The sequence below is a fragment of the Miniopterus schreibersii genome (genome assembly GCF_964146895.1).
Source record: "Miniopterus schreibersii genome assembly, chromosome: 6".
NCBI classification, from domain to species: Eukaryota; Metazoa; Chordata; class Mammalia; order Chiroptera; family Miniopteridae; genus Miniopterus; species Miniopterus schreibersii.
In genome coordinates this window covers 82,056,740-82,080,864 of record NC_138107.1, presented here as the reverse complement: position 1 = coordinate 82,080,864, position 24,125 = coordinate 82,056,740, and the positions used below count along the sequence as shown (strand labels likewise).

The following is a 24,125-nucleotide window of genomic DNA, read 5'->3' as shown; positions in this document are numbered from 1 at the left end:
ACATATAAATAAATGAATTAACAAAGATGTGAAGAAACTACCACAGTGGGACGCGGTGCCAATAACCATCTAAAGTAAAGGCGATCACTAAATGGAGATAGGCAGATAGACACGCAACACAGAATTAAACAGAATTAAAAGTGTTCTTATGCCTCCCTAGCAGACTTCTTTTCTCGTTAAATATGGAAGTTTTAATAAAAGGTATAAATGCCAGGTCTGATAAAGATAGGCCACCTTATATGTCTAGATAGGCTAGCTAAGTTTAAATTCATATTTTGAGAGACAAATTGGAAAAAAAAAAGTAGTAACAAAGAGAACTTCAGTTAGGGAAGAAAACAGGACGCAGTAATAAAGATTCAGGAACTGTGGCTTCCAAATACAAAGGAAATACGGAGGCAAATCATATGAAGAGAACAGAAGTGCCAAGTTCTTTTACTTTGAAAACTGTTGTGCAATTCTGCAATCAGCATGTTATTTGCTTTCAAATGATCAGCCTACTAAAGAATAGAGAGCGTGGGAAAGGTAAGCTGATGTGCAATTGCTAATTATGAAAGTAAGCATCCCTTAATAAGGAGCCATGGGCAAGTATTAACTTGGAAACAGGCACAGTGGAATGCCCTGTATCTGTGTCTTAGAACCTCTGGGCGTCTTGATGTGAGAAGGGGACAAGCCACTCTTATTGGCAGGCTCTGTTTTCTAGGCACTTCTAGGAATCGTCACGGAAAACCTGCAAGTTAAGTTTTCCTAGTAACCTGAAACAAGCATGTATTCCCTTATTGTAGTTGCTGCTCTTAATACATTTAGATGCGGGCTGAAGAAGTATTTAATGTTAATTTTAATTATGACTTGTTCTTGAGTCACGAAGCAAGCACACTTGCTATGACTTAGCATTCCTGAAAAGCATGTAACGTAACTTCTGAGAGCTGCCTATTTAGAAAGGCTTGCAAGGAAATGTCTGCCCATGCCACAACAATTATTTGTCTTGGCAGTCTCTTTTATGCGGGGGTGGGGTGGGAGTGGGATAGTACAGCTAGTCAATTTAGGGCAGGAATGAGAACAGGAAACACTGATTTACTGTGTGAGCACAGAAGCTATTAAATAGCAATTCTGTAGCATGACTTGATTCAAACTTAAAATCCACAATCTGCTCAGAAAGGAAGTGGCGGTGGGTCTGGGTGGGGAGGGACTGATTCTGTGGACAAACACTGCTAGTAATTGCACAGGAAACAGAGCCCTGGGTTCACTGGAGAGTAAAAAGCAATACCGGACAACCAGGCGGCTGCCTTTCCACGCTGATCTGCTAGGGCACCCTAAATCGTATTGTACAAACTGAACACAAACAGCAACACTCAACAACTACACACTACCGGGAGGCACATATGATATTAGTGAAACTCTTCAGTGAGGCAGAGATGTTTTTCATACCTTGAGTTATTCTATCATGTCCCCAACTTGCAGTACACATAGAAGAAAACTTCAGTGACCATTAGGAATCAGATATCAACAATTTGCTAATTTTTTAAAAAAGCATTAACATCATCACCTCATATAGGCGGGCCCTATAAATTATGGGTTCATAAAATTTTAGAGCCATAGGAGAAGTCACCTCCTCGGTGCTCCTATGTGTCGAGCAAGTTACCTCCCTGAGATAAGAGCCCACCGTGGTGTCCCAGATCCCACAACTCTACTTTCTGAATCACGTACCTTCTACCACTCGGTATCTACTCAAAAGCACTTCTGATTCAACACATGCTGGTAAATATGAATTTAGTTCTGTTTCACATTTCCTTCTGAACGGTCTCATGCTCTAGTACATTTACTGATCCATTTCTATAGAATCACAAACCATAAGTGTAGGTCAGTGGTTCTCAACTGGGGACAATTCTGCTCCCCAGGGACATCTGGCAATGTTGGGAGATACTTTGGGTTGTTGTAACTGGCATTTAGTAGGTAGAGGTTTGAGATGCTGCTAAACATCACATAATGCATGAGACAGAACCTCTCCCCAAATAATTTAAAACACACACACACACACACACACACAAAAAAAACACCAGAATTCACCACCCAAAATGCAACAGCTATTGACATACTCTGCTGTAGTTCAATCATGACAGAAGAGCCTTCAACTTTCTAGATACTCTGAGAATGTGACAAACGTGTAAGATGCAAGAAGGAAACCTGTCTGACATAACTGTATCGATGATGACCTCACACACCGTAAGATCCCGATACAGGAATAATCACAGTAAAAACCCTGCTCGGCACAGTCTCAGGTGTTGCGGAAAAGTGTGCTCACTACAGCTTGGCAGGCAGTTCCTAGTGGTGACAAGTAGTGCCTCACTGGTGACAGCTGCACTAACTCCAGAAGCAAGCAGGAGGGGTAGACAGAAGAATACAATGTGGGACAACACAGATGATAGCAATGGCCAGTCTTATTGCTAAGTTCAAACTTACATGAAGAGGAACAGCTATCCCAGTTAGAGACAGGCCCAAGGAGAGGCACAAACTCATGTACTAACACTGTGTAGGGGCTGGGCGTGAACTAGACATCCTGTCTCACTTCCCCTCCAACACCTGCGAGGTACCTTTACCCTCTGCTCACAGCGTGGAGTTAAGGGTTAGAGTGCTCCAGTAAGATCCCCCAGCTATACGGTGACAGCTGGATGGCAAGCAAGGCCCACCTGAGTGTGGTCCCTGACAGCGTCTCCGCTCACACTGCCTCTCCGGCGTATCAACGAACCGGGAGGCATTTCCGAAGCCCAACTGCTTGGTAAGTTTTGCTGCCAATGAAAACCTTCACCCCTTGTACTTCAGTGATAGGTGTGCCCAGACTTGTCTTCTAACGCTGTGAGGATAAAAGTAGGGAGTCTGGAGTCTTCTCCACTACGACATGCCATTCTTTTTCTTTTTCTTTTTCTGTCCGAATCCGGAAATTTGTGATCTCTCTTGGAGCAATTCATTGAGAGAATACGCATTGTGCTCCTCTCAGTTACTGGTCTATGTGCCAACAGCACTGCTTCCAGGGCAGGAGCAGGGAGTGGAACTGGTGAGACAGACAGACCTCTGAGAGAGGAGGCTGTGCCGTCTGGGCCTGGCACCCAGCACCAGGAGAAACAAGCTGAAGGTGAGAACACCTGCCCCGCAGCCTGGGCTCCTGAGGTCCCAACAGGCTCCTGGGGCCAGGCAGCATTTCACCACCTCCCAGCCGGGTGAGTCGGACCCCAAGACCTGGCTTCTCAGCCTCCTCCAGCCAGGGATCTACCCTGCCAGTGCTGGTTGGGGAAGCGAGCGACTCCAGCTCCCTAGCTTGGGCTTTTCCCCCCTAAACTGCACATTCGGAACACACAGTGGGAAAGAATGGAACAAATACTTGAAATCTGAGATTCTCATTTTTGCTTTTACACTGGGGAAAATGCTCTTTGGACACTGAGAGTTAAATCGAAGCACCAAAATAATTTTTCCTAGAGTTCCTGGCCACCTGACATAGTGGCCTGAATACTGTCACCAGAACTACAAATTGAATTTCCAGCTTGCTTTGTTTCCGAGGGGTCCTTTATTCCACGTGCACTCAGAAGATTAGGACTTTCAGATTTCACAGCCACTCTACAACGGTAATAATTTTCCTCCCCATGATACACACAGCCAACACATATAGCAAATCACACAGTGAGCTTCCTATTGCCTTTGGACACGAACTTGAATTTACGGACTGTGAGGTCTCACAGCAGAGCCAGTGCTCACAATCAGCTTGGCTTAAAATGGGTGGAGATAAGAAATACATCTGCTCAGGGCAGATTCTGCTAACTTAATCCGCCGAAGAATTTCTTGCAAACAGAGGGAGAAATAAAACTGTAGTTTTCATTCAGTCAGCACTTTAACTTCTCACAACAAATCAGAAATAAAAATACAACTTTTGTACAGGAAGGAGCAAGGTATATGCTGGGCTAGACTTTGTTCCGAAGCTCTGTGGGGTGTAATTCTGAACAATGCAAAGGGAATGGAAACTGGGTTCTTCATGCTGCCTTTTTCTGCCCTGTGTAAACACGTCTGTTCAGCTGCAGCTGTCTGCAGATCAGCTCAGGGAGGGTGGAGTTCAAAGTCACCGAAGCACATGAATTCTGGACTTGAGCTCAAGGTGGGCTAGCCTTTGAGGATTTTAATTATTTTTTTTTCATTTACTAGAAGGAGGCTAAGTAAACCAGGATGAATCATTAAAATCATTACAAGGGAAGCTCAGTCTTATTACTTCAGCTGGAAAAAAAAATGAACTTGATTTAGAACATTAATTTTGAGTCTCCAACTCATCTTAAGTCTATAAAATTTTACAAAAGAGTAAATCCTTCTTGCTGTTTTGGATTTGTCTGCTTAATCTATGATCCTCTTTGATTTTATGAAATGTTTTAGGGTCACATTTCCATAGAGTATACAGATCAAGTGGGCACATACTGGGAGACGTAAGGAAGAAGAAACCCGTGAAAAAACCACCCCAATATTAACAGCAGCATGTGTCCGTCCTCTTTCTTACCTTCTTGTCGATGACAACGTCTGTAGCTATTAGGGGAAGTTTGGGGTACTCACATAGAACACATGAGAAAGTCACTGGGGATTTGCTTGTGCAAAGAGAAAGAAAAGATAAGCAAAGTATGAACAGGACACAAGTCCACTGGAACCATATGTTTTTGGTAGTAATAAAAACTCTGAGAATACCAGCAATGCCATAGAGCTGTGTTTTGGTGTCAGGACCCAGAATTTCCTTCCTCCACAGAGTTAATTAGTTGCAGACACTGGTTCACATGATTTGGAACCATCATTAATCATCTTGTTTTGTAAAATCATTTTGGCCAAAGTGAAATTTAATTTGGGGAAGAAAAAAAAAGTTTAAATGAAAATTAAATTATACATGTTATTTTTACCTCCCTTATAAAAATCCAACTGAATTAAATTCCTGACTCTATTATCTAAATAGTTCCCATCATCTCGTAGGGATCACGAGCATTTGCCCAATGGGATTGCTATGGCCAGGGTTTTAACCCTTCCCTTTTTAGCAAATACGGGGTGTCCCAGAGTTCTGGCTGGAGGCCTGGAATTTTGGGTGACTGCACGGGGCAGAGCTGTTCTCCTGAAGCCCGAGAACTGGACACTCAGAAAGTAATGTGAAACAGAAACAATTCTGAAAAGCTCTGCTACTAACATGACTTAACCTGAAATAATGGGAAGATGGAATAGAACATTTTCTGATTGAGCAGTTTATGAAAACAAACCCAAGCAGGAAAAAAGTACAAATGTCACAGGTAAATATATTTTACCTTAAAGGTTCCTGGGGGAAAAACAACATCAAAAAGTCTGTAATAGCTCTTTCTTCCAGTGTAAGGAACCCAGCAAGCCAGGCTGTGATGACTGAGACTGAAAACGAATTAAACACTTGAACGTTCCTAGCACAACGACTTCGATTATAGAAGAAATGAAGACAGAAGGAAAACATCTTAAACACGAAAGTGGGCAGATTCTACAATATATTTACTAAACACAAGCAGGCAAAGCAGGGATTTTCGAGCTGAAGATAGAGACCCATTAGAGTGTCGCCAAATCAATGTGCAGTTCCTCCTACTCGTGGGGACATGACCCAAGGCCCCCCGTGGATGCCTGAAGCCTCGGATACTGCACTCGCGCCCACGTCTTCTATTCATGTTTCCCACCCACAAACATGACACCTTTTCCAGCGTAACTAAGTACTTATCACAACGGTGGCTGTAACTCTTGCAGTCTGAGGTATGACAGTAGTACTAGCACGGATTTCTTTTTCCTTTCTCAATTTTACACAAATAAGATTCATTTTCACCATGGATCTCACCAACCTCAGCATATTATTTTTTCTTTCCTTATGGAGTCGAGAACTTTCACCTTTTCACTAAGGAAGCACTTTAGGCTTCTCTTTGGCATATCCAAGCTGCCAGCACCACTACTCTTGGGCTTTGGGGCCATTAGTAAGTGAAATAAGGGCCACGTGAACACAAGCACTGAGATACCAGACATTTGATCTAATAACTGAGACGCCTAAGTAACGAATGGGAGGGAGTGTCCACAGTGTGGAGACGCTGGACAAAGGAATGACTCAGGTCCTGGATGGCATGGAGCAAGACAACAGGGGATTTCACCACTCTGCTCAGAAGGGAGAGCAATTTAAAACTTGTAAGCCGTTTATTTCTGGAATTTTCCATGTAATATAACCAGACCGTGGAGGAATGCAGGTAACCGAAAATGAGGAAAGCGAAACCGTAGGTAAGGGGGGCTCTGGAACGGGGTTGCAACCAGCATGGAGGAGAAAGAATAGGCTGCGTCACACAGTAAGACAAAGCACTACTGTTTCATAAGACGTCTGATTCCGTTTTTACACACACACCCACGTGCACACGCGCAGTTGTGAGATAAAATGTATTTCACGCTCTGGGTTTCAGTCAAAACATCCAGAGTCACTGGCCCAGACCCTACCCCGGCGGATTTCTTATCTAGGAAGGGAGGAGACGAACCTGCTGGTTCTAGTCACGTCTAGGGCTCCCAGTCTCCCACAGGAAGATCGAGTTCACTTCATGATTACTCACGCTGGGCCCCTCTGCTCGGCAAGGGTGCAGACAGCACAGCAGCTCACCGGAATGACGCCCCTGATCTCAACGTCACATTACTGATATTAGGGTCACAGATGCCTCTTCACTCTCACCGATTCTGTGGATCTATTTTTGGGCATGGAGGCCAGAACTGTTCTGCCTTCCACGGCCCCTTCAGTCTGACAGGGACACTAGAGTAAGACGAGGCCTGCCCACTGGGATGGGGTATTAAAAGGATTCGATTTAACAGAACAAATAAGGATACATAGGAAGTGCCAGTAATTCATATTTACATTTGTAAAAAAAGCTAAGGGTAACAGCCTTGAAAAGGAGAGATGAGCATATCTTTTCTTTGGCTTACCTTCAAAATAAGCTTTTCCTCTTTATAAAATGAATATATTATTAGTGATATATTGCTGGGAAACTTGATGAGAAGAAAACAAATCAGGCACTTTTCACCATTTTCACTGGAATCTGTGTTCCTAGCTAGCTCTCTGCAAGTTGACAAAGGAGTGATGCCAAACATATTTTATAAGGAAAAGGTAACAAGGAAACAGGACTAATTCTCATGTCCCCACCACCAACCCATCCTTAAGCCCGGAAGGAACTGAAACCAAAGTTTGGTGTAATTCCCATTTTGTTCGAACAAAAAACAAACCCTCAATTTGCCATCTCTCTCTCCTCTCCTCTTGGTACATCTCCAGTCTGACCTTAATCTAGAAGTGGGTGCAACTTGGGTAAAGCAGTTGATAAAAATATGATTATCTGTATTATACAGGAAAATGCTAAATATATGTTTTACTATTATGTTTGTTATACTGGCAAAAGGTAAGCATTAAAGCAAGGTTTCATGATGTCCATCTGGTTTGCAAATTTCTCAGATGGATTCCTGAAGGGCAGTCATGGGCGGTTCCCACAAAGACAGCATCTCTACCTATATGCTGTATCTTCAACAGAATGTGTAAGGCTCTGAAGACACTCTTGTATCCCGATCTTCTCAATTAACCTAACGTGGAGTATAGCCCCAAGACATTAACATTTTAAAAATAATATTTTAGGTCTTCTCTCCTAAACCCTGCCTGGCTATCTGGCAGATGATGTCGTCAAAAGGAAATAGAGATGGTGGCATTAACTCAAGTCTGTGTCTGGAAAAACCTCTAGAACTGTGCCATGCTGATGGTGGATTAGCAACTCACTTTTCTATGTGAAGGAGAGCCAGTAGAATCTGAAAATGTCTTAGCTTCCCCTGCAGCTAGGTATGGCTGTGTGGAAAATGTTAATAAGACATAAGCAGAAGTTTTATATGTGAGTTCGGGGAAGGCTCCTGAGAAGGGAGTATGCATTTCTTCCTCCTTTCTGCCAGCTGGGATTTAGAAGTGATGGCTGGGGCTTGTGCAACCATCCTGGACTCCTAGGCAGCATAGAGCCCTGGTAATTGAGGTGCCATACCAGCCCAGGCTGCCTACCCTGGACATCTTTTATGTGACAGAGAAATAAACTTCTATTTGCTTTGGTTTTTCCTTCTCTGCATAATAGTAACTCTGGGAATGAATGAAGTCAAGGTTACATTTCTAATTTAGAAAAGACATGCGGTTTGCTCAAAGTTTTGTTGGTGAAGGTGCTGAACTTTTGAAGAATGAAGTGTGGCCGTAATTCTGATAGATTCCTCAAAGCTACGCCATGAAGGTAACTGAGAGTCTGACCACAGCTGCAGACACAAACTGAATCAAGATGGCAGAGACCAGCATGTACATCAGTTTGCAGCAGTACAGAACGTATGTGTAGGACTCCAGGTGTCCTGTCCTGTTCATCGACACATTAAGGTCTGTCCTCACTCTAAATTCTACCTCCTTCGTAAGAGTGTGTGATAAACAAAGAAGTGGTATTGGAGGCTAAAAAAATAAAATAAAAATTCCCATTGTTGTTTTAAATATGTTTAGAACTTTTGTCATTACAGTACTACTTGACCCTAAAAACTAAAAATGATCCACAGTCAACCAAAGCATTTATGCAACTTTATAAAACAAAGAACAAAAGTAGGAGGCTGGGAATCAAAAGGGGCTCAGATCCCTGATGGCTGAAATTCGGAAGGTTTGGTGCTAAACAGTTGAACACTTGAAACAAAACTCATTTATTAGAATGCAACTGAACATCTTAGTTTGGAATAAGGGGTATTTAGAGGGTGAAGAGGCCAGCCTCACTGCCCCTAAAAGCAGGCTACCAGGGGCAACCACTGAGAAATCTCACGGTCTTGTTCATTTCTCCTAGGTCAGTTTGCAGAGAGCAAGTCTTGCCCTGGCTCAGTCAGCCCAATCACTCTGGTCAGCTATTGTCCACGTGTCTACCGTTCACCCCAAGGGAAATGGAAGAGTGTGGGTAGCTATATGCAAACCATCACTCCTGCTAGAAAGTAACCTAAGGCCCCTGACCCACTAAACAGGGCTATTAACATCAGACTTAGGTCTACACAATGTAAAGACTTGACTACATACCTACGATCACTGCCAATCAATGGCTCTAGCCTCCACTGTCTCCTAAATTACAAGCCCAAGTTCCCTTCTTCCCCATCCCCCACCAGGCAAACTAACAAACACTAACATTTGCCACCAAAGAAGTAAGACAGCGCAGGCAGAGCCGCAGTCTCCCAGGCACAGCCCCCAGCTCAGTTGCCTCCCATCTTCTCACAGACAGCAACTCTCGTTAACCTGGTGCTGATCTGGGCCACGCTTTCATACTTCCACGCATGTAAAAGACATAAGTGAAGCAGAGTGTTGTCTCTGTGTGTCTGAAGTGTATTATTAGACTGTGCTTACAATTCCACAACCTCCTTTCTCACGACAGCGCGATCTCACCGCTGGACATGCCCAGAGGTAGTACGGCAGCCTCCTACCTGCTGGTGGATCCCCAGCCAGGGCAGGGAGTCGCACTGAATGAGAGCTCGGCCTCTCCTCCCCCTCACTCACTCTCTTCAGGGATTACCTATCTGATGGGGGGGGGGGGCTGGAAAGAAACACTGGCGTCAGGTGGAGCCTGGTGACAGCAACTCTTTGCATAATCACTCTGGAAGTCCGCAAGGACTGGAAACCACACTGACTCCTCACGCCTCTGGCGCCTGAGAAGGTAACTCCAATCCATCCAATCCATCTTCCCTGCCAGGTCCCTCGCTGAGGCTGACCGACCTTTCCCACCCAGTCCTGCGCTACCAGGGTGCCGCTTAAGCGTCCAAGGCCTGCCTCGAACGACATCTCAGGAGAGCCTTACTGGAGCCACTATTTAAAAATGGTCTATCTCCACCAGGAACTGGAAGCATAACATTTCAGATTATCATTTATTCCTCTCCAAAATGACCTCATGCAACCACGAAATTCATCTCCCCATGTCTTATATTTCAGTAAAACTGCTCCCCCCACATCCGCCAACACATTCCTATCCACATTCATCAGCTCAGTCTGCACTGCGCCTCAGTGTTCTCCCTCCCTCTGCATGCCAAGTTACTTCAGATTTTCACACCTAATTGTAAAAATTTCTAGAATACCAAAAGAAAGAAAGTGGAAGTCATCATGACCCTGCTTCCCACAGCTAAATAAAAGTAATCACTTGATAGACTCCTTTCATAACTTTTCATTGCAAATAGTAGATATTACATAATTTTTTAAAAATGACAAATATAGTTTTTTGCAACTTTATGTCTTTTATGTTTCATGAACATCTTTTAAAGGTATCATATAAATCTATCATACCAGTAATACTAAACTTTTTTTTGCCTTTTTTCTTGGAGCTTTAAAGTTTCAATTTTCACATTAAAAATTTAATCTCTATTCTGAATATTTTGTGATACACGACTCTAAAGTTTGTTTTAAAATAGCCAAATGTTTGAACATTAAAAAAAAAAAAGTCTTTATTGATTTCAGAGAGAGGAAGGGAGAGGAAGAGAGATAGAAACATCAATGATGAGAGTCATTGATTGGCTGCCTTCTGCACGCCCCCCCCCCCCCCCCCCCCCGGAGATTGGGTCCACAACCTGGGCATGTGCCCTGACTGGGAATTGAACTGGGATCTCCTGGATCCTAGGTTGAGGTTCAACCGCTGAACCACACTGGCTGTGTAATAGTATAGTATTGAATAGCACAGCATTGTATAGTATGGCACGGTCTGGTAATTTTAGTCATTTACATGTTAGTTTAACAGAGGAACAATGGTTGCTGAACACATTATTCCCATCCAAAGACATGGTTTGTGTCTCACCACTGATTCAGGTCTTGCTCTGTGTCTTTCAATAAACTTCTATAGTTTTTTTCTATATGCTCATTTGTTGTTACATTTATTCCTAGGTATTTATAGTCTTGGGGACACATAAAAATAGGATATTTTCCCCATTACAGCATCAGGCTTTATTGCTGATATAAAAGAAAACTATTGACTTTTACATACTTACATTTTATCCAACTAGCCAACCAAAACTTTTATTACTTTAAGTGTCTTGAGTTTTCTAGTTATACAATCATAGGACACATAAAAAAATGAAAAACCTGTCTCTTCCCTTCCAATATTTATACTTTGTAACTGTTCCTGCTTTATGACACTGGCTAGGTTGCAGAATGACGACGAGTACAGTGCTGACTGCAAGCATTCTCGTGTTCCTGATGCATTACTGTGCCTTTAGGGCCTCACTGGTCAATATGAAGTCGACCAGTAGTTTCTGTTTCACATCCTATTTGAATTCTTCTATTGCAAGAGGCCCTTCTTCATCATTACATTGAGATACCTCTTTCACCCCAAAAGTTACTTTATTCTGCTTTATTTTGAACTGGATACCCAAGTGCTCTGTCATTTATATAATTCTTTTAAACCTCAGGTAGTTTTTATTGATATTATTTGTATCAAAGCACTAATAGTTAAAACAACATTTAAGGTTGAAGCTAGTAAGAGGCTGACAATTTTTTTAAAAATCCTCACTTGAGGACATGCTTTTATTGATTTTAGAGAGGAAAGGAGAGGGAGAGAGAGTGAAATATCAATACATCAATGGGCTGCCTTCGCACTTGCCCTGACCAGGGAATCAAACCTGCAACCTGTGTCTGCTCTGAGGGGGAACAGAACCCACGAGCTTTCGGTGTACAGGATGACAATACCCCAACCAACTGAGCCACCTGACCAGGGCGAGGCTAAGACTTTTAGACAGCACTGATAATCACTGCTCTTCCCCTGCGCCCTAGAAGATGTAAAAGGTTCACAAAAGGACCTTCTATTCCTTTAGCAATGACCAGCTTCCTAACAGTCCTTGCTCAAAATTCTATTATGTTTTCCTTGTATGAGAACAGCAATACAATAGTATATTTTGGAATTATGAAAACATTGCTGAAAGCTTAAGAACAACATAATCTAATTGCAATTTTCTAAACTCTGGTTTATGTATTAGGTGAGGGTCATCTGACTCTTCAGGCTGATGGTTCTCAGCCACTCTAGGGTAAAATAGCAGTAATACAATGTAAATTTCAAAGTCATTGTGCAATGGCTATTTTCAAAAAAATTTCTCAAAAGTCCTGTGCAGCTTATGAATTCTAAGACTCCAGTGTAACCTCTGGATCACATTTTAAAATCATTTTATGTTAACTTTCATACTAATCTCTGCAAGACAATGTTTTGCCAAGGGTGCTATTCTAGCTCCGTGTTTTATGATGGTGAACAGAACTATATTATGAGCACAGTATTACCTAGAATACACATATAAACCTTAAGTAGGGATGGGCCACATGCCTCACTGAAAATAAGTTTGCATTTTGTCAGGTTAGACATTCCCGAAGTTCAAAACGTCTTTCAAAACTTTCTTCAAAATGTTTTACTCTTTTTACTTACTCTTTTTAATAAATTTATTTAATTACTGCTTCAACAAACCATTGGGCAAATATGCCTAAATTCACCATAAAAAGCCTAGTTGAAATTCAGACATGTTTACATTCAGAGACTTGAACGAAGCCAGGGAGTGAGCCACGTAGCTACGAGAGAGCTCTGAGTGTGAGAAGAGCGCATGCAGAGCCCTGATGTGGCAGGAGGCCTGACGTTCTCCAAACCAGGTGCTAGGCAGAGGAAGGGAAAGGCAGGGCCGGAGGAGGCGAGATTAGAAGGGTAGGTGGGGGAAGAACTAAGTTTCAGTTTATTCTGAGAGAGACAAAAGAGTGGAGGGATTGAGGAGAGGTGGATGGGATCTGACTTGGGCGTCAAAAGGACCTCTCTGGTGGCATCATGGAAACAGACTCTGTGCTCAGGATGGGGCTGGGGGAGGCTGCTACAAAGCTCAGGCAGAGATGGTGGAGCCCTGGACCAGGTGGGGCAGCTGTGACCAAAGTGGTTGGGTCATATCCATTCTGATGGACTGGGGGTGGGGTGTAGATAAAAAAGAGGAGGGGAATGATTTCAAGGCTTTTGATAAAAGCATCCAGAAGGACGAAACTGTCATTAAACTGAGATGGGGAGGCAGGCTGGGCCCTGAGGAAATGGAATCAAAACTATTTAGGGATTTTAAGACCAAGGAGGCCTCTGGATATTTGAGCCTATGGTTAAGGAAAGGTTGTGGCCAGAGGTAGAGAGTGTGGAGATGGCCAGGTGAGTTATGGGCAGAGCGCAGACAGGTGACAGAAAGGACCCGAGGATGAGCCGTGGGGCATTCCAAGGTTTAGAAAAGATAGTGCTTCAACTGAAGAGACTGTGCAAGAAGCAGCACTAGGAGGAGGGGCGAGCAGGCCAGGCTGATGTTTAGAAAGTGCTTTAAGGAATAGGAGGGGAGATGCAGCCCTGTCAGATGAAAAGGTAAGAACTGACCATCAGCACTGGAGAGCATAATACCCAAACAAAAGAATGACACCACAGTGAAGACCACAGGAGACAGTGGGGGTGGGGAGGTGAAGAGCAGAAAAGGGCGGAAAGTTTTAAGATTGAGTCTTTTCAGAAAATCGAGGTCTAGTCAGCACACTGTCTTCTACACAAGAGTGCTCAAGGTCAAACTGAGGAACTCATCTCAGCAGGATTATAACTTCCTTTAGAAAGAAACACACACAGAAGCATGGAAGCATTAGAACAAAGTGAATTATCGTTGTATGGAGATACTGGAAGTGACTTGAATGTTTCTCTTTACTTTTGAAGATTTTCTGATTCTTTTGTAAGGATGAGAGACTGACTTTAACAAAGGGAAGTTATTTTTGAACTTGTTTTATGTTACGCGTGTGCAGAATGTTACCAGCATGTTTGAATTTTTCCTGGGTGAAACTCTGGCACCAGTGCACCAGGAGATAAGAGCAAGAATGGTCGCTCGTCATAGCATTTATTGTTTATAACACAGCAACTGGAAACAACCTAAACATCTGTTGACAAGAGAATGTACACATAAATGGTGGTATAGTCATAGCTTCCAGGCACAACTACTTGGATGAATCTTAGAAACCTAATACTAAACAAAAAGGGCAGGTTAAAGAAAACACAATACCACTTATTTTTGTAAATTCTAAACATTTTTTTCCTGATATTTCATTAGTGAGAAAATAAGACTTACATTAAAAGCTGTTTGTGTTTTTCTGCACAATGTGTTTGGCACAGTAAATACATCAGAACACATCACAGACAGGCCAGCTTTAGGTCTCAGGATCCCTGGAGAGAACTAGTTGGGATTTAAGGGTTACATTATAATGCAAATTAATTTAGTTTAGGTTGTTTTTTTTGTAAATGAAAGTCTTCGACTTGGACTCTTGATATTCTGACTTAAGACAGGTTGTAAATGCAACGAAAGCCAATAGATTTATAAAAGCTGCCCAATTAAGTTCTGCATTATTTATTAGCATTTTCATGAAAGCAAATAAACTTAAAGTATAATCAGATGATACAGTAAATGGACTCTATACATTTTTGGCTAAAAGTAGCACAGACTAAATGACTTGGCTATTCCATTTTTTTAAATCATGAAAAGATTTAAATCATGTCTTTTTCCCCTTGGCAGTGATGGTCTTTTCCAAATAAGGAGCCAAATTCCCTAATGTTTTGGTTAGCAACCCTTTTGGCACCAAGAGTACATTTGAGATGTTAAATATGCCGGTTGAATTTAAGACCATATGTTTTCTATTTTAATGTTCAATGCAAAGATTCTCTGCATTGTTTCTTGACAATTGTCACGTATAAGGTCCTTCTACTTTTTTGGGTTCCAGGGTAGCTCCAGGAGAGAGAAATGCTCTGAAAGATATCATGTATCAGAGAATTTGCTAGGTTCCAGCCTATCCTGCTTTCTCCCTGGTAACTATGCAGAGCATTTTAAACAGGGCTTTCTAGAAGGACTCCCTAACACAAAGGAGGGTGTTTGAAGTACTGAGATTCCCCTCAAGTCCCTCAAGCCCCTCTCTGGATAATGTCCTTTGTAAGAGAAGAGATACAGGCAGTAGTGTTTGCCATTGTCAGAACTCTAGTTGCTCAGAACAACATGAGCAGGAAGAGTCGATATGTTCACGTCTCCAGAATGACCAGGTACCCTGCTGGGTGAAGCTAAGCAGCAGCAGATGAAGAATCAGGGAGAGGTGACGTTCAGAACCCCTTCTAGAAGGAGGGCTCTAATCTCTGTAGCTGGTAAGTGGAGCTGGAGGCTCCTCTTTCTTGGGGAGGCAGAGCAGAGGGTCCCCTGACGTTGCCAGGATGAATGGATTTAAAAGGAGTCCCAGAAGCAGGTCCTAGCAGTAAATAGCTGACCAACACCTGCACTGGCCTTGACCATTCTGGGGCACAAGAAGAGTGGGCCAAAGTTCCCGAATGATTTAGATTTACTGAGGCTCCTTGGCGCCCCTTTTTTAGAGATGGGGCTGGCCACCACCTCTGAATCACCGAGGAAGAAAATTTCACAAATTGGGTGAATTAAGGAAAAGAGTAACCAAAAAGAAACATAAGTCGAGATGATTAACGACCTAAATATATGCGCCAGCATTTTACAACCTATTATAGATTAATTTTTATGAGTCCAAAAGATGAAATCATGAAAAAAAAAAAAAAAAGGCTGGAAAAAGAAAAGGTATGATGAACATGTTTTTATTAAAAGATAAGCCACACATGGAAGAAGATATGTGTAACACACAGTGGTAAAGTATTCCTATTCAGAATCTATAAAAAAAAAAAGCTATAAATTCATAAGAAAAAGATAAACAACCCCCTAAAAATAGGCAATTCACAAATGCTCTGAAATGTCTGTACATACACTTACATCCACAACTATAATGAAATACCATTTCACTACCATCAGACTGGCAAGACTTTGAAGATCTAATATAAGTGTGGGAAAGAAGGGGGAGAAATCAGAAATCTCATACATAATTGGCGGTAACAGAAACTGGTACTCTGAAGAACACTCTGGCTCTATCTATTAAGTCGACCTGGAACATACTTATAACCCCCCAAATCTCACTCCTCGGTATAGACCCTAGAAAACATTTTGTACATATTCCCAGAGACACAGACAAGAACATTCCCTGTAGCATTGTTTGTAAGACCACAACTCTGGAAGGAATGGAAATGCCCTTCGACAGAAAATGCCCGAACATGTGCCACATGCATGCAAAGCAAGACGATTCTGCAGGTGAAAACGAGGCTTCTCTGGTCCCAGCTACTTGGATACATGCAAAAATGTAACACTGAACAAAAATAGAAAGTTACAGAGCAGGGGTTGGCAAACGATGGCCTGCAGATTTAAACATTTTTTTTCAAACATTTTTTTAATGTTTAAAAACAAATCAGAAGAACATTTCATCACATGTGAAAACTATATGAAATTCAAATGTCAGAACCCATAAATAAGATTTTTGGAACACGGTCCCCTTGTTCGTGCATGTTTGATCTATGCTTTATCTAGGCTTTGGCAGTGGAATTTCTGTGCAGAGACGCCATGACTCATAGAACCGAAAAAATTTACTATTTTACCCTTTACAGAAAAAGTTTGCTGACCCTGCTCTAGCACAATGCTGAGAGTAACATTTACTAACATATAAAATGGTAAAGCATATTAAAAATACTACAGAAACACGTCACATATCTGTGGTTTCCAAGTTTATGTATGGAGACGCCCTTGGGCCCTCTGAGCAGCCAGGGGATGTGTTAAATTTTGGAGGGATACTCGGCACCACTTGGCATCTGGTGGACAATGCGAGTCTCACTGGTTTGAGGCAGTTCACCGTTTTGACATCACTGCTCTGCCTGCCTTTCAGCGACCTCATGTATTTGTGAAACTACAGTTTTGGTGGTTGCTGCAGTAAAAAGCAAGGACTGTGTGAAACCAACGTGGAACAGGAAACAAGGTTCGACCTGTCGACTAGTTCTAGGATTGAGCAGCTGCTCAGTGCCCATCAAAAACACACATCTCATTAATAAGTTGTGGTGGCTATTGAAGGATAAAATCTTATTTTTTCTTTCAATTTAAATGTACCCTTTGTTCAGACAGCTACTGAGCTGTTAGGACATGAACACCCATGAAACGGTTTGGACCTACCTCCTTAATGATTGGAAGTTCTAGGTATTTCTTTGGGCCTGGGGAGCTGTGAGAAATTGCTGAGAGGCTAGTGTCATGATCAGAGAAGGTTTAAGCATGTGCTGTAGATCTTTCGTGGAGGCAGACGTATGTGCTAAAAGTATAAAAGGAGGCTCAGAAGTGATACCCCTTCCCCAGATCAGGACAGTGGCTTTGAGAGCAGCAGAAAAGGGAGTGAGGTCAGGGAGGGATTCAGGGAACTTTAACCCTGTCTCTCATGTTTTATTAAAAAACATACACACAAAAAAACCCCTAAAGCACACAGCTGAGTGGTGGGAACATGGGTGTTTATTATATTAATCTGTGTACTTTCCAGAATACTGTATACTCAGAATATTTCACCTTTTTGGGGGGAACTGGGAGGGCTGAAGACCAGCTGATGAAAGAAAAGAGGGCTCTGTTCTACAACAAAAGCAGAGGAAGAGGAAGGTGAGGCGGAAGCAAGGCCGGCAGGGACAGTGAGGTGACAATGAGATCGGGCCCCAAACTGCACAGAGAAACTGGAACCCCTGGGACAGAGAAAACAACCCCTTACTAGGCTTTCCTCAACACAGAGCTTAAACAACGCTATTGGTGGTTTGTCGTTTCCTGAAGGTGAGCACAGGACCTTCAGCCAGGGTCTCCAACAATTCTGCACTTCTCAACCTTGATGTAATTACACATATAAATCAGTGGAAAAAAAGAATCAGGGGTATAACAAAGATGGAGTGTGGGGTGAGACCAGCATTTCTAAGTAATATAAACAGAGTGAGGTGGGGGTGGGGGGAATTAAAGCTTCAAAAGCTGGACAGTCACTTGACACTGATTTTTTTAAAGGGTGGATGAAGTTATAGGAATGTTTAGTTTGGTTCTCTCCTACCAAAATAGAGGAATATATAAGATTTCATAGCAATAAAAATGGAAACAGAGGACAGGCCAGTAACTGGAGGTAACCACCAGCCCTGGGTCCCGAAGCCCAGGTAGAAAGATTTAAAGCTGTTTTGAGAAAGGACTCGGGGTGAGGGGAGCAGTGGAGACAGTAGTCAGCATGAGAATAGCCTTTGTTAGCAATATATCAGGGGAAAAGATCTTTTAAAGTAGTAAGAAGAAAAACAAAAACAAAGCATTCCACCACTGTTGGCATATGCTACTATATATCAGTGCATTGTAATTACATTGGTACAGTTTTTAAAAGTGACCATCTGCTCTAGACAGCTCACCTGAAATGAATTATTTTTTAATGGGAATGGCTGGGAACCAGAGAGAGAGAGATGAGAAATCAGTGTAGGCAGAAGAGCCAACCGATCATCAGCACAGGTTTGGTGAGAGGAGCCCTGAGGGCGCATCCCCACCACTCAGGCTGAGTGATGTGTATCACTACCTAAGCTTCAGCTGTATCACCTGGAAGCTGGGTGGGGGATGGGGCTGGGGGGATCAACGCCCACCCCCCAGAACTGTTGAAGGGTTATGTGAGAAAGTCCGTGCGGCTTTAGCACAGGCTTAAAGCTCAGGAACTGCTCAGAGAACTGGAGCATTTATCATGGAAATATTAACAAGGTGTTGCTAACGCTGAAATGTTTGGGGCCGAGCCCAGTGCATGATTTCATTGGGGAGGGGTCTAATCTTTCTCTACTGCCATCTCGTCTGTTGGTGCTCAGGTACCCAAGCAGCCCCAGGGAAACCCAGCCTGGGTCTGTGTAATTGTCCAGACAGAAAGGAGAAGACTCAATCAGGTAACTTCTTGCCATGCACTTTGGAAGAGAGTGCTCAATGTCGAATGTGGATGGAGGACTGAAAGGCACCCTGTCTTCACATGGATCGCCATCAAGGGTAAGGTTAAGCAGCATCCCACACCCATCAGGCCATGGGATGTAGACCTGGTCCTTTATCTTTTTTGATTCATGAATGCCTTTTGAGAATCTAATGAGAATTGTGGAGCTTTTCTCTGGTTTTTAAGAAAACTATATATACTCATATAATCATGCATTTAGTTATGGGGGAGTGGGGTGGTGGCTGGTGATCGTCGGTTAAGAAACCCTTGGCTATAAAAATGCAGGCTGCGTTCCAGAGGGAAGGCAAGGTACTCATTCAAAACTGGAATCAAAACCAAATTAAGAGAATAGAAAATAAATTTTAAAAATGAAGGTTCATGTGTAAGTTTGAAGTCCCTACAAATACTTTAAATATGAGATAAGTTTTAAAAACCTAGGCACTCAATGTTGTTATTCTTTTCTTTATTTTCTTAAAAATAACACGATTGGGGTTTGATGCCAAAGCAAGGGTTTGCTTTGACAGCAGTAAATGGAGTGAGTGGATTCCCCAGAGGACTGTTGACTGAAGAAGTAGAAACAGAAATCCAGTGACCACAGCACTCTCCCTAGATTCTCATGAACTGTTTTGCTCTAGTCTGACAAATTTCTGCAATTAATTAAATAAACTTTACTCTGTTTTAAATCTAAATGGAATACTGAGGCCATTATCTTGGAGTAATTATTGCAGAGTAGACAAATAATTCCTTATGTGTGTTGGGATGTAACAAAACACTGGATTAAGCCAGCAATATGGAGACAATTCTATCTAGGAGATGTATATCATCTCTTAAGGTTCTTAGTCGATATGGACCGTGGTCTCCTAAGTGCATCAGACACCCCAGTTTGAGATTCTGCTTATAGGCTTGTCTCTTGCTCCCCACTGTAAATTGCTGTGGGCTGGGAAACGTGTCTTCATCGTCTTTGATTCCCGGTTCCTACCATGTATTACTTGACATAGCAGAAACTCAATCAATATGTCTTGAGGCAAATTATTTCAAAGACCTAAATATATTTTCAGTTACTTCTTTTCTGGAAATTACAGAGAAGTGAAATTCCTAGATTATTTTCTCTTTTTTAAGTTTTACCCAGAAATTCTGTCAGATTGCTCTTCTGTGAACTATCTTCTCAAATCTTCTGCCTGTTTTCTATTGGATTATTTGTTTTTTTCTTATCAATCTGTAGTCCCTTGTGGTTTATATCATATTCCAAGTGCTGTTCATTTGTCTATTATCCTTGTAAATTATTTCTTCCAATCTGTCACTTGCTTTTTAACCTTGTATCTTTCATCATACATAATTTATTTTTTTAATGTAACCCAAATTATCAATCTTTTTGTTTTGGGTTTGAGCTTTTTATATCTTAAGAGAGATGGTCTCGTATAAACAATGACTGTTCTGAGGGCATACATTCCTCCTCAGGCTTCTGACAAACATGTCTCTGCATTTAACTTCTGCAGAAGGATGCTAACATGGTGCTCTTTGGGTTTCATTTTCTTTCTTTTTTTTAATATATATTTATTGACTTCAGAGAGAGGAAGGGAGAGGGAGAGAGAGAGATAGAAGCATCAATGATGAGAGAGTCACTGATTGGCTTTAGCCCGCAACCCGGGCATGTGCCCTGACTGGGAATCGAACCCCGATCTCCTGGATCCTAGGTCGATGCTCAACTGCTAAGCCACGCCTGGCCAGGCTCACTTTCTTTTTGAGGCTCCAAAATGGTGTCACTTGCTTATTGGCAAAGAAATTGTTTGAAAATAGATTTCTGCATCTGTTAGCCCAACAGCCACCTTGAGGTTTCAAAGGGCTGACAATGTCAGGAGCCAGGAAAGAACATCTTCAAAGGAAACTGTCCACACAACGGGTCCCACTTCCCACATCCCAGTGGGAAGGATGTGATGCTTCGCCCCCATCCTGGAGCTAGTGAGGAAGGCTTTAGACTTAGAGGAACGACTGGAGAGGCTCAGTGGTGTCTCTGCCTTAGGGGGACACAGTAGTGGACTGGGGTATAAGGAGAAGTTTACAGGCGGAAACAGCCCTGTGAGAGGCACAGCTGCACTCCCAGCAAAGTTAAGTCAGAAGTCAAAGGTACGCGGGGCCTAGAGACCAGGTGGGGAAGCAGCAGGATTGTACACAAGGAGGGCTTCTGCCAAGTGAGGGACCTTGGCTGGAAGAGGGTGGCTTGTCCAAGGTCATACGGAGAGCAGTATGTATGTTCTGCATACACCAGCAGCATATGCCTCTGAAGATGCTTTGCCACGGTAACACATCTTCCATAAATACTGACACAGTGAGGACAGCACAGAGGCAGGGCGCTCTGTCAGTATAGGATGGAGTGCTTTCTCCTAGAAGCTCTTTTGTTTGTGGAGAGAATGCATTAGAACCACTTCACAGAAGAGGCAGCTTTCCAGTGCCTGCTTTCACCCAGCCCCGGAGTCCTTTAGATCTATAGTTATGCCTCGATCAATGGAACAAATCCACTTAGACAGCACATCTAGCCACTCTCAGAGTGGACCTGAAGCCAAGTACGAGCATGCTGTCTAGCACAGGCCTCTGAGGAATGAGCTATATAAGTCCTTGTCAGCTCCTGACTGTGTGTCTGTAAGGAATTCCTGATGCAGTCTCAATAGTCCTGAATGGGCTTGATAGTGGTTGATGGTAAAAAGTGCACAGCTAAGTTCTTTTGTCCAGCAGAACCCTTCCCAATAAAATAACTCACTTCTGAGTTTGACACAGGGCAGATGACTGGTGTGAAAGAAGCCATTGCTGGACTCGGTGATTACAGGCACTCAGGTGGTAAATGGAAATTATCCGTCGGCCTGTGAAAACCTGCCAGTGCAAAATCGCCCAGGGTCAAAGTAAGGTGTCACTCCATGAATCCTTGCTTGTTTGTCTATCTTCTGTTTTGTCACAGCATTAATGTCATGGGTGGAATCTGGCAATGACTATGCCAACTCTATGGCAGCTGCCCCCTTCTGGCTGGAATATCCAACAAAAGCCAAAGAGAAACAGGCACCACAAAGGAGAGCGTGACAGCAGCAAAAATTTGAAGTTCAACGAATTAAAATTTCCAAGTGTATTGGCTGGGACTCTTCCTTCCATGAGGCCACCAAATACACACTCAGATTCTATGGAATTTTTAGTTGTTAACAGTAGTATTACTGCCAATAATGGCTAACACGGAAAGAGAACTTTCTCCTGTTAAATGATATACAACATTAGACAGGATGCTCCACGAGGGCAGAGGCTGTTTGTTTTGCTCACCACTGTAGCCCCAGCTCTAAGTCACATGCCTTATAAATGGTAGATTCTCAGTATTTGCTGAATGAATAATCTCATTTAGTTTCCACAATAACTCTATAAGGTTTGATACAATATTGTTATCACCATTTTACAGATGAGAAAACTGAGGTTCAGAGGTCATTACAATGTGCCTGAGGTTTCTCAGCCACCAAGTATTAGAGCTTACACTCAAGCCTATAAGCACCTGACATCAGAATCTATGGTTCAGCCACAGTATCATTTCACTAGTGGAGGCCATGCTACAGGGCTTTTCTAACACTGAAACCATCTACGAAAGGTGGGTTTAAAAGAATACATTCCAAGTCAGTGTGGCTACCACTCCACTCCAGTAGTCGTCTTTCAAATTTTTTCAATATCCTACAACTACATTGAAAAGAAATGACTTACCTACAAATCCTTCTTTACCCACTAGTTTCAGGGCAATTTTATCAGCCAATACTGAAGAGTTGCCATGGGCGATGTTAGCAAAGGGGCCAGCATGCACAAATACAGGCGTCCCCTATGGAAGTAGAACAACAAATTAAAACTCCTAAAGACAAATGGAAGGTTAATTTGGGGCAAACAAGGTGGGCCAGACTGCTGGGTATTGGCTTTTATTAATACTGCAAATTTAATGCACAAATTTTCACGAAGGAAGTTAAAACACCCTGACTCTTTCAAAGGTCCGAGTTCCTTATGTATTCCAGAACACTGTTATTCTACACTGAGTGCTGAATCAAGGAGAAAAAGCAGTAAGAATCAGTTATTTCCTACGATAATTTTGATAAGCCAATGTCTTAGCTGCCTCAGTGACCATGAACTAAACGCCTTATCTTATTTCACATTACTTTGCATTATATTTTTCTTAAAAATGGAATTACTCCCTGATGGTCTAAGAGGCTTATATAATTTTTTTCTCATTAAGAAACTAGTCAGTTCAAGAAAAATCTAAAGCAAGCATAAAAATCAATTCAATTCAAGGCAGGCCAACCACATAAGAATACTGTATTGCAAATATTAAGTTTTTATGTTCACAATAACAAGCTTGTTATTCTGATTTTTAAAAATTTTGTTTTAAGACTTTCTCACTGTTTGTCCTACATGTTAAAAATCTGATAATCATATCTTAATTCATTGAACAAAAGTCTGTCCATAGATTTATTTTTAATGCCTTTTCTATACTTTTTCTTAATGAAAGAGAACAGACCATAGCCCAACCTAAAAGAACTTATACACATGCATTTAAGGTCTAGGGTTTTACTCAGAGCCCAGGGGGCCATCTGGGTGTGAGCACACGAAGCCTGAGCTCCGCCTGTGAAAATGCAGGCTGCCCTCTCACCGATGTGGGGAACACCAGGAACGGTGTGCGGAGACAGGGGCTGCAAGCCACAGAAAATGCCCACAACGAGCTGCTGCTGACCATGCTTCTAAGCTGAGAAAGCTGAACACAAGCAGGAAGAAAGGAAGCGAGAGAAAAATCAGCCCTCAGAATGAAAAGGCAGCTTATCAAAGCCACTCCGCCAGCCCTCTACTTCCTTCTCTTCCAAAGCCCTCAAGAGGGACAGCAACATGGTCCCAAGAAGGTCATGCGCGTGTGTGTGGAAGTAAAGCTGGGACTATGAAACCCAAACACATGTTTATGGATGTGTATACATGGAGGTTCAGTGTCTAGGTTTACCGGTTCATCTATGTCTGATTTCTCACTTCTATCCAGATAAACCTTTCAAGTGTTCTGAAGAAAATACTGTTTAAAAGACAGTCTCCCATAGACGCATGGAACAGGCTGATGAATCTCAGAGGGAAGGCAGGGGTGGGTGGGGAGAGATTAATTTAAGAACTTATATACATATATGCATAACCTGTGGACAGACAATAGTGTGGTGAAAGCCTGAGGGGAGGGGTGCAG

General features: G+C 42.4%; 1 protein-coding gene across 2 annotated transcripts in view; it reads right to left on the bottom strand.

The window, feature by feature from the left end:
- MTHFD1L (methylenetetrahydrofolate dehydrogenase (NADP+ dependent) 1 like) overlaps positions 1-24,125 on the bottom strand; it is a 149,699-nt gene that overhangs the window by 61,085 nt on the left and 64,489 nt on the right. For both annotated transcript variants that reach the window (XM_081140670.1, XM_081140669.1), the window contains one exon: positions 22,628-22,739. In XM_081140670.1, the coding sequence (XP_080996796.1) occupies positions 22,628-22,739 (112 nt within the window). The remainder of the gene's footprint in view (positions 1-22,627; positions 22,740-24,125) is intronic.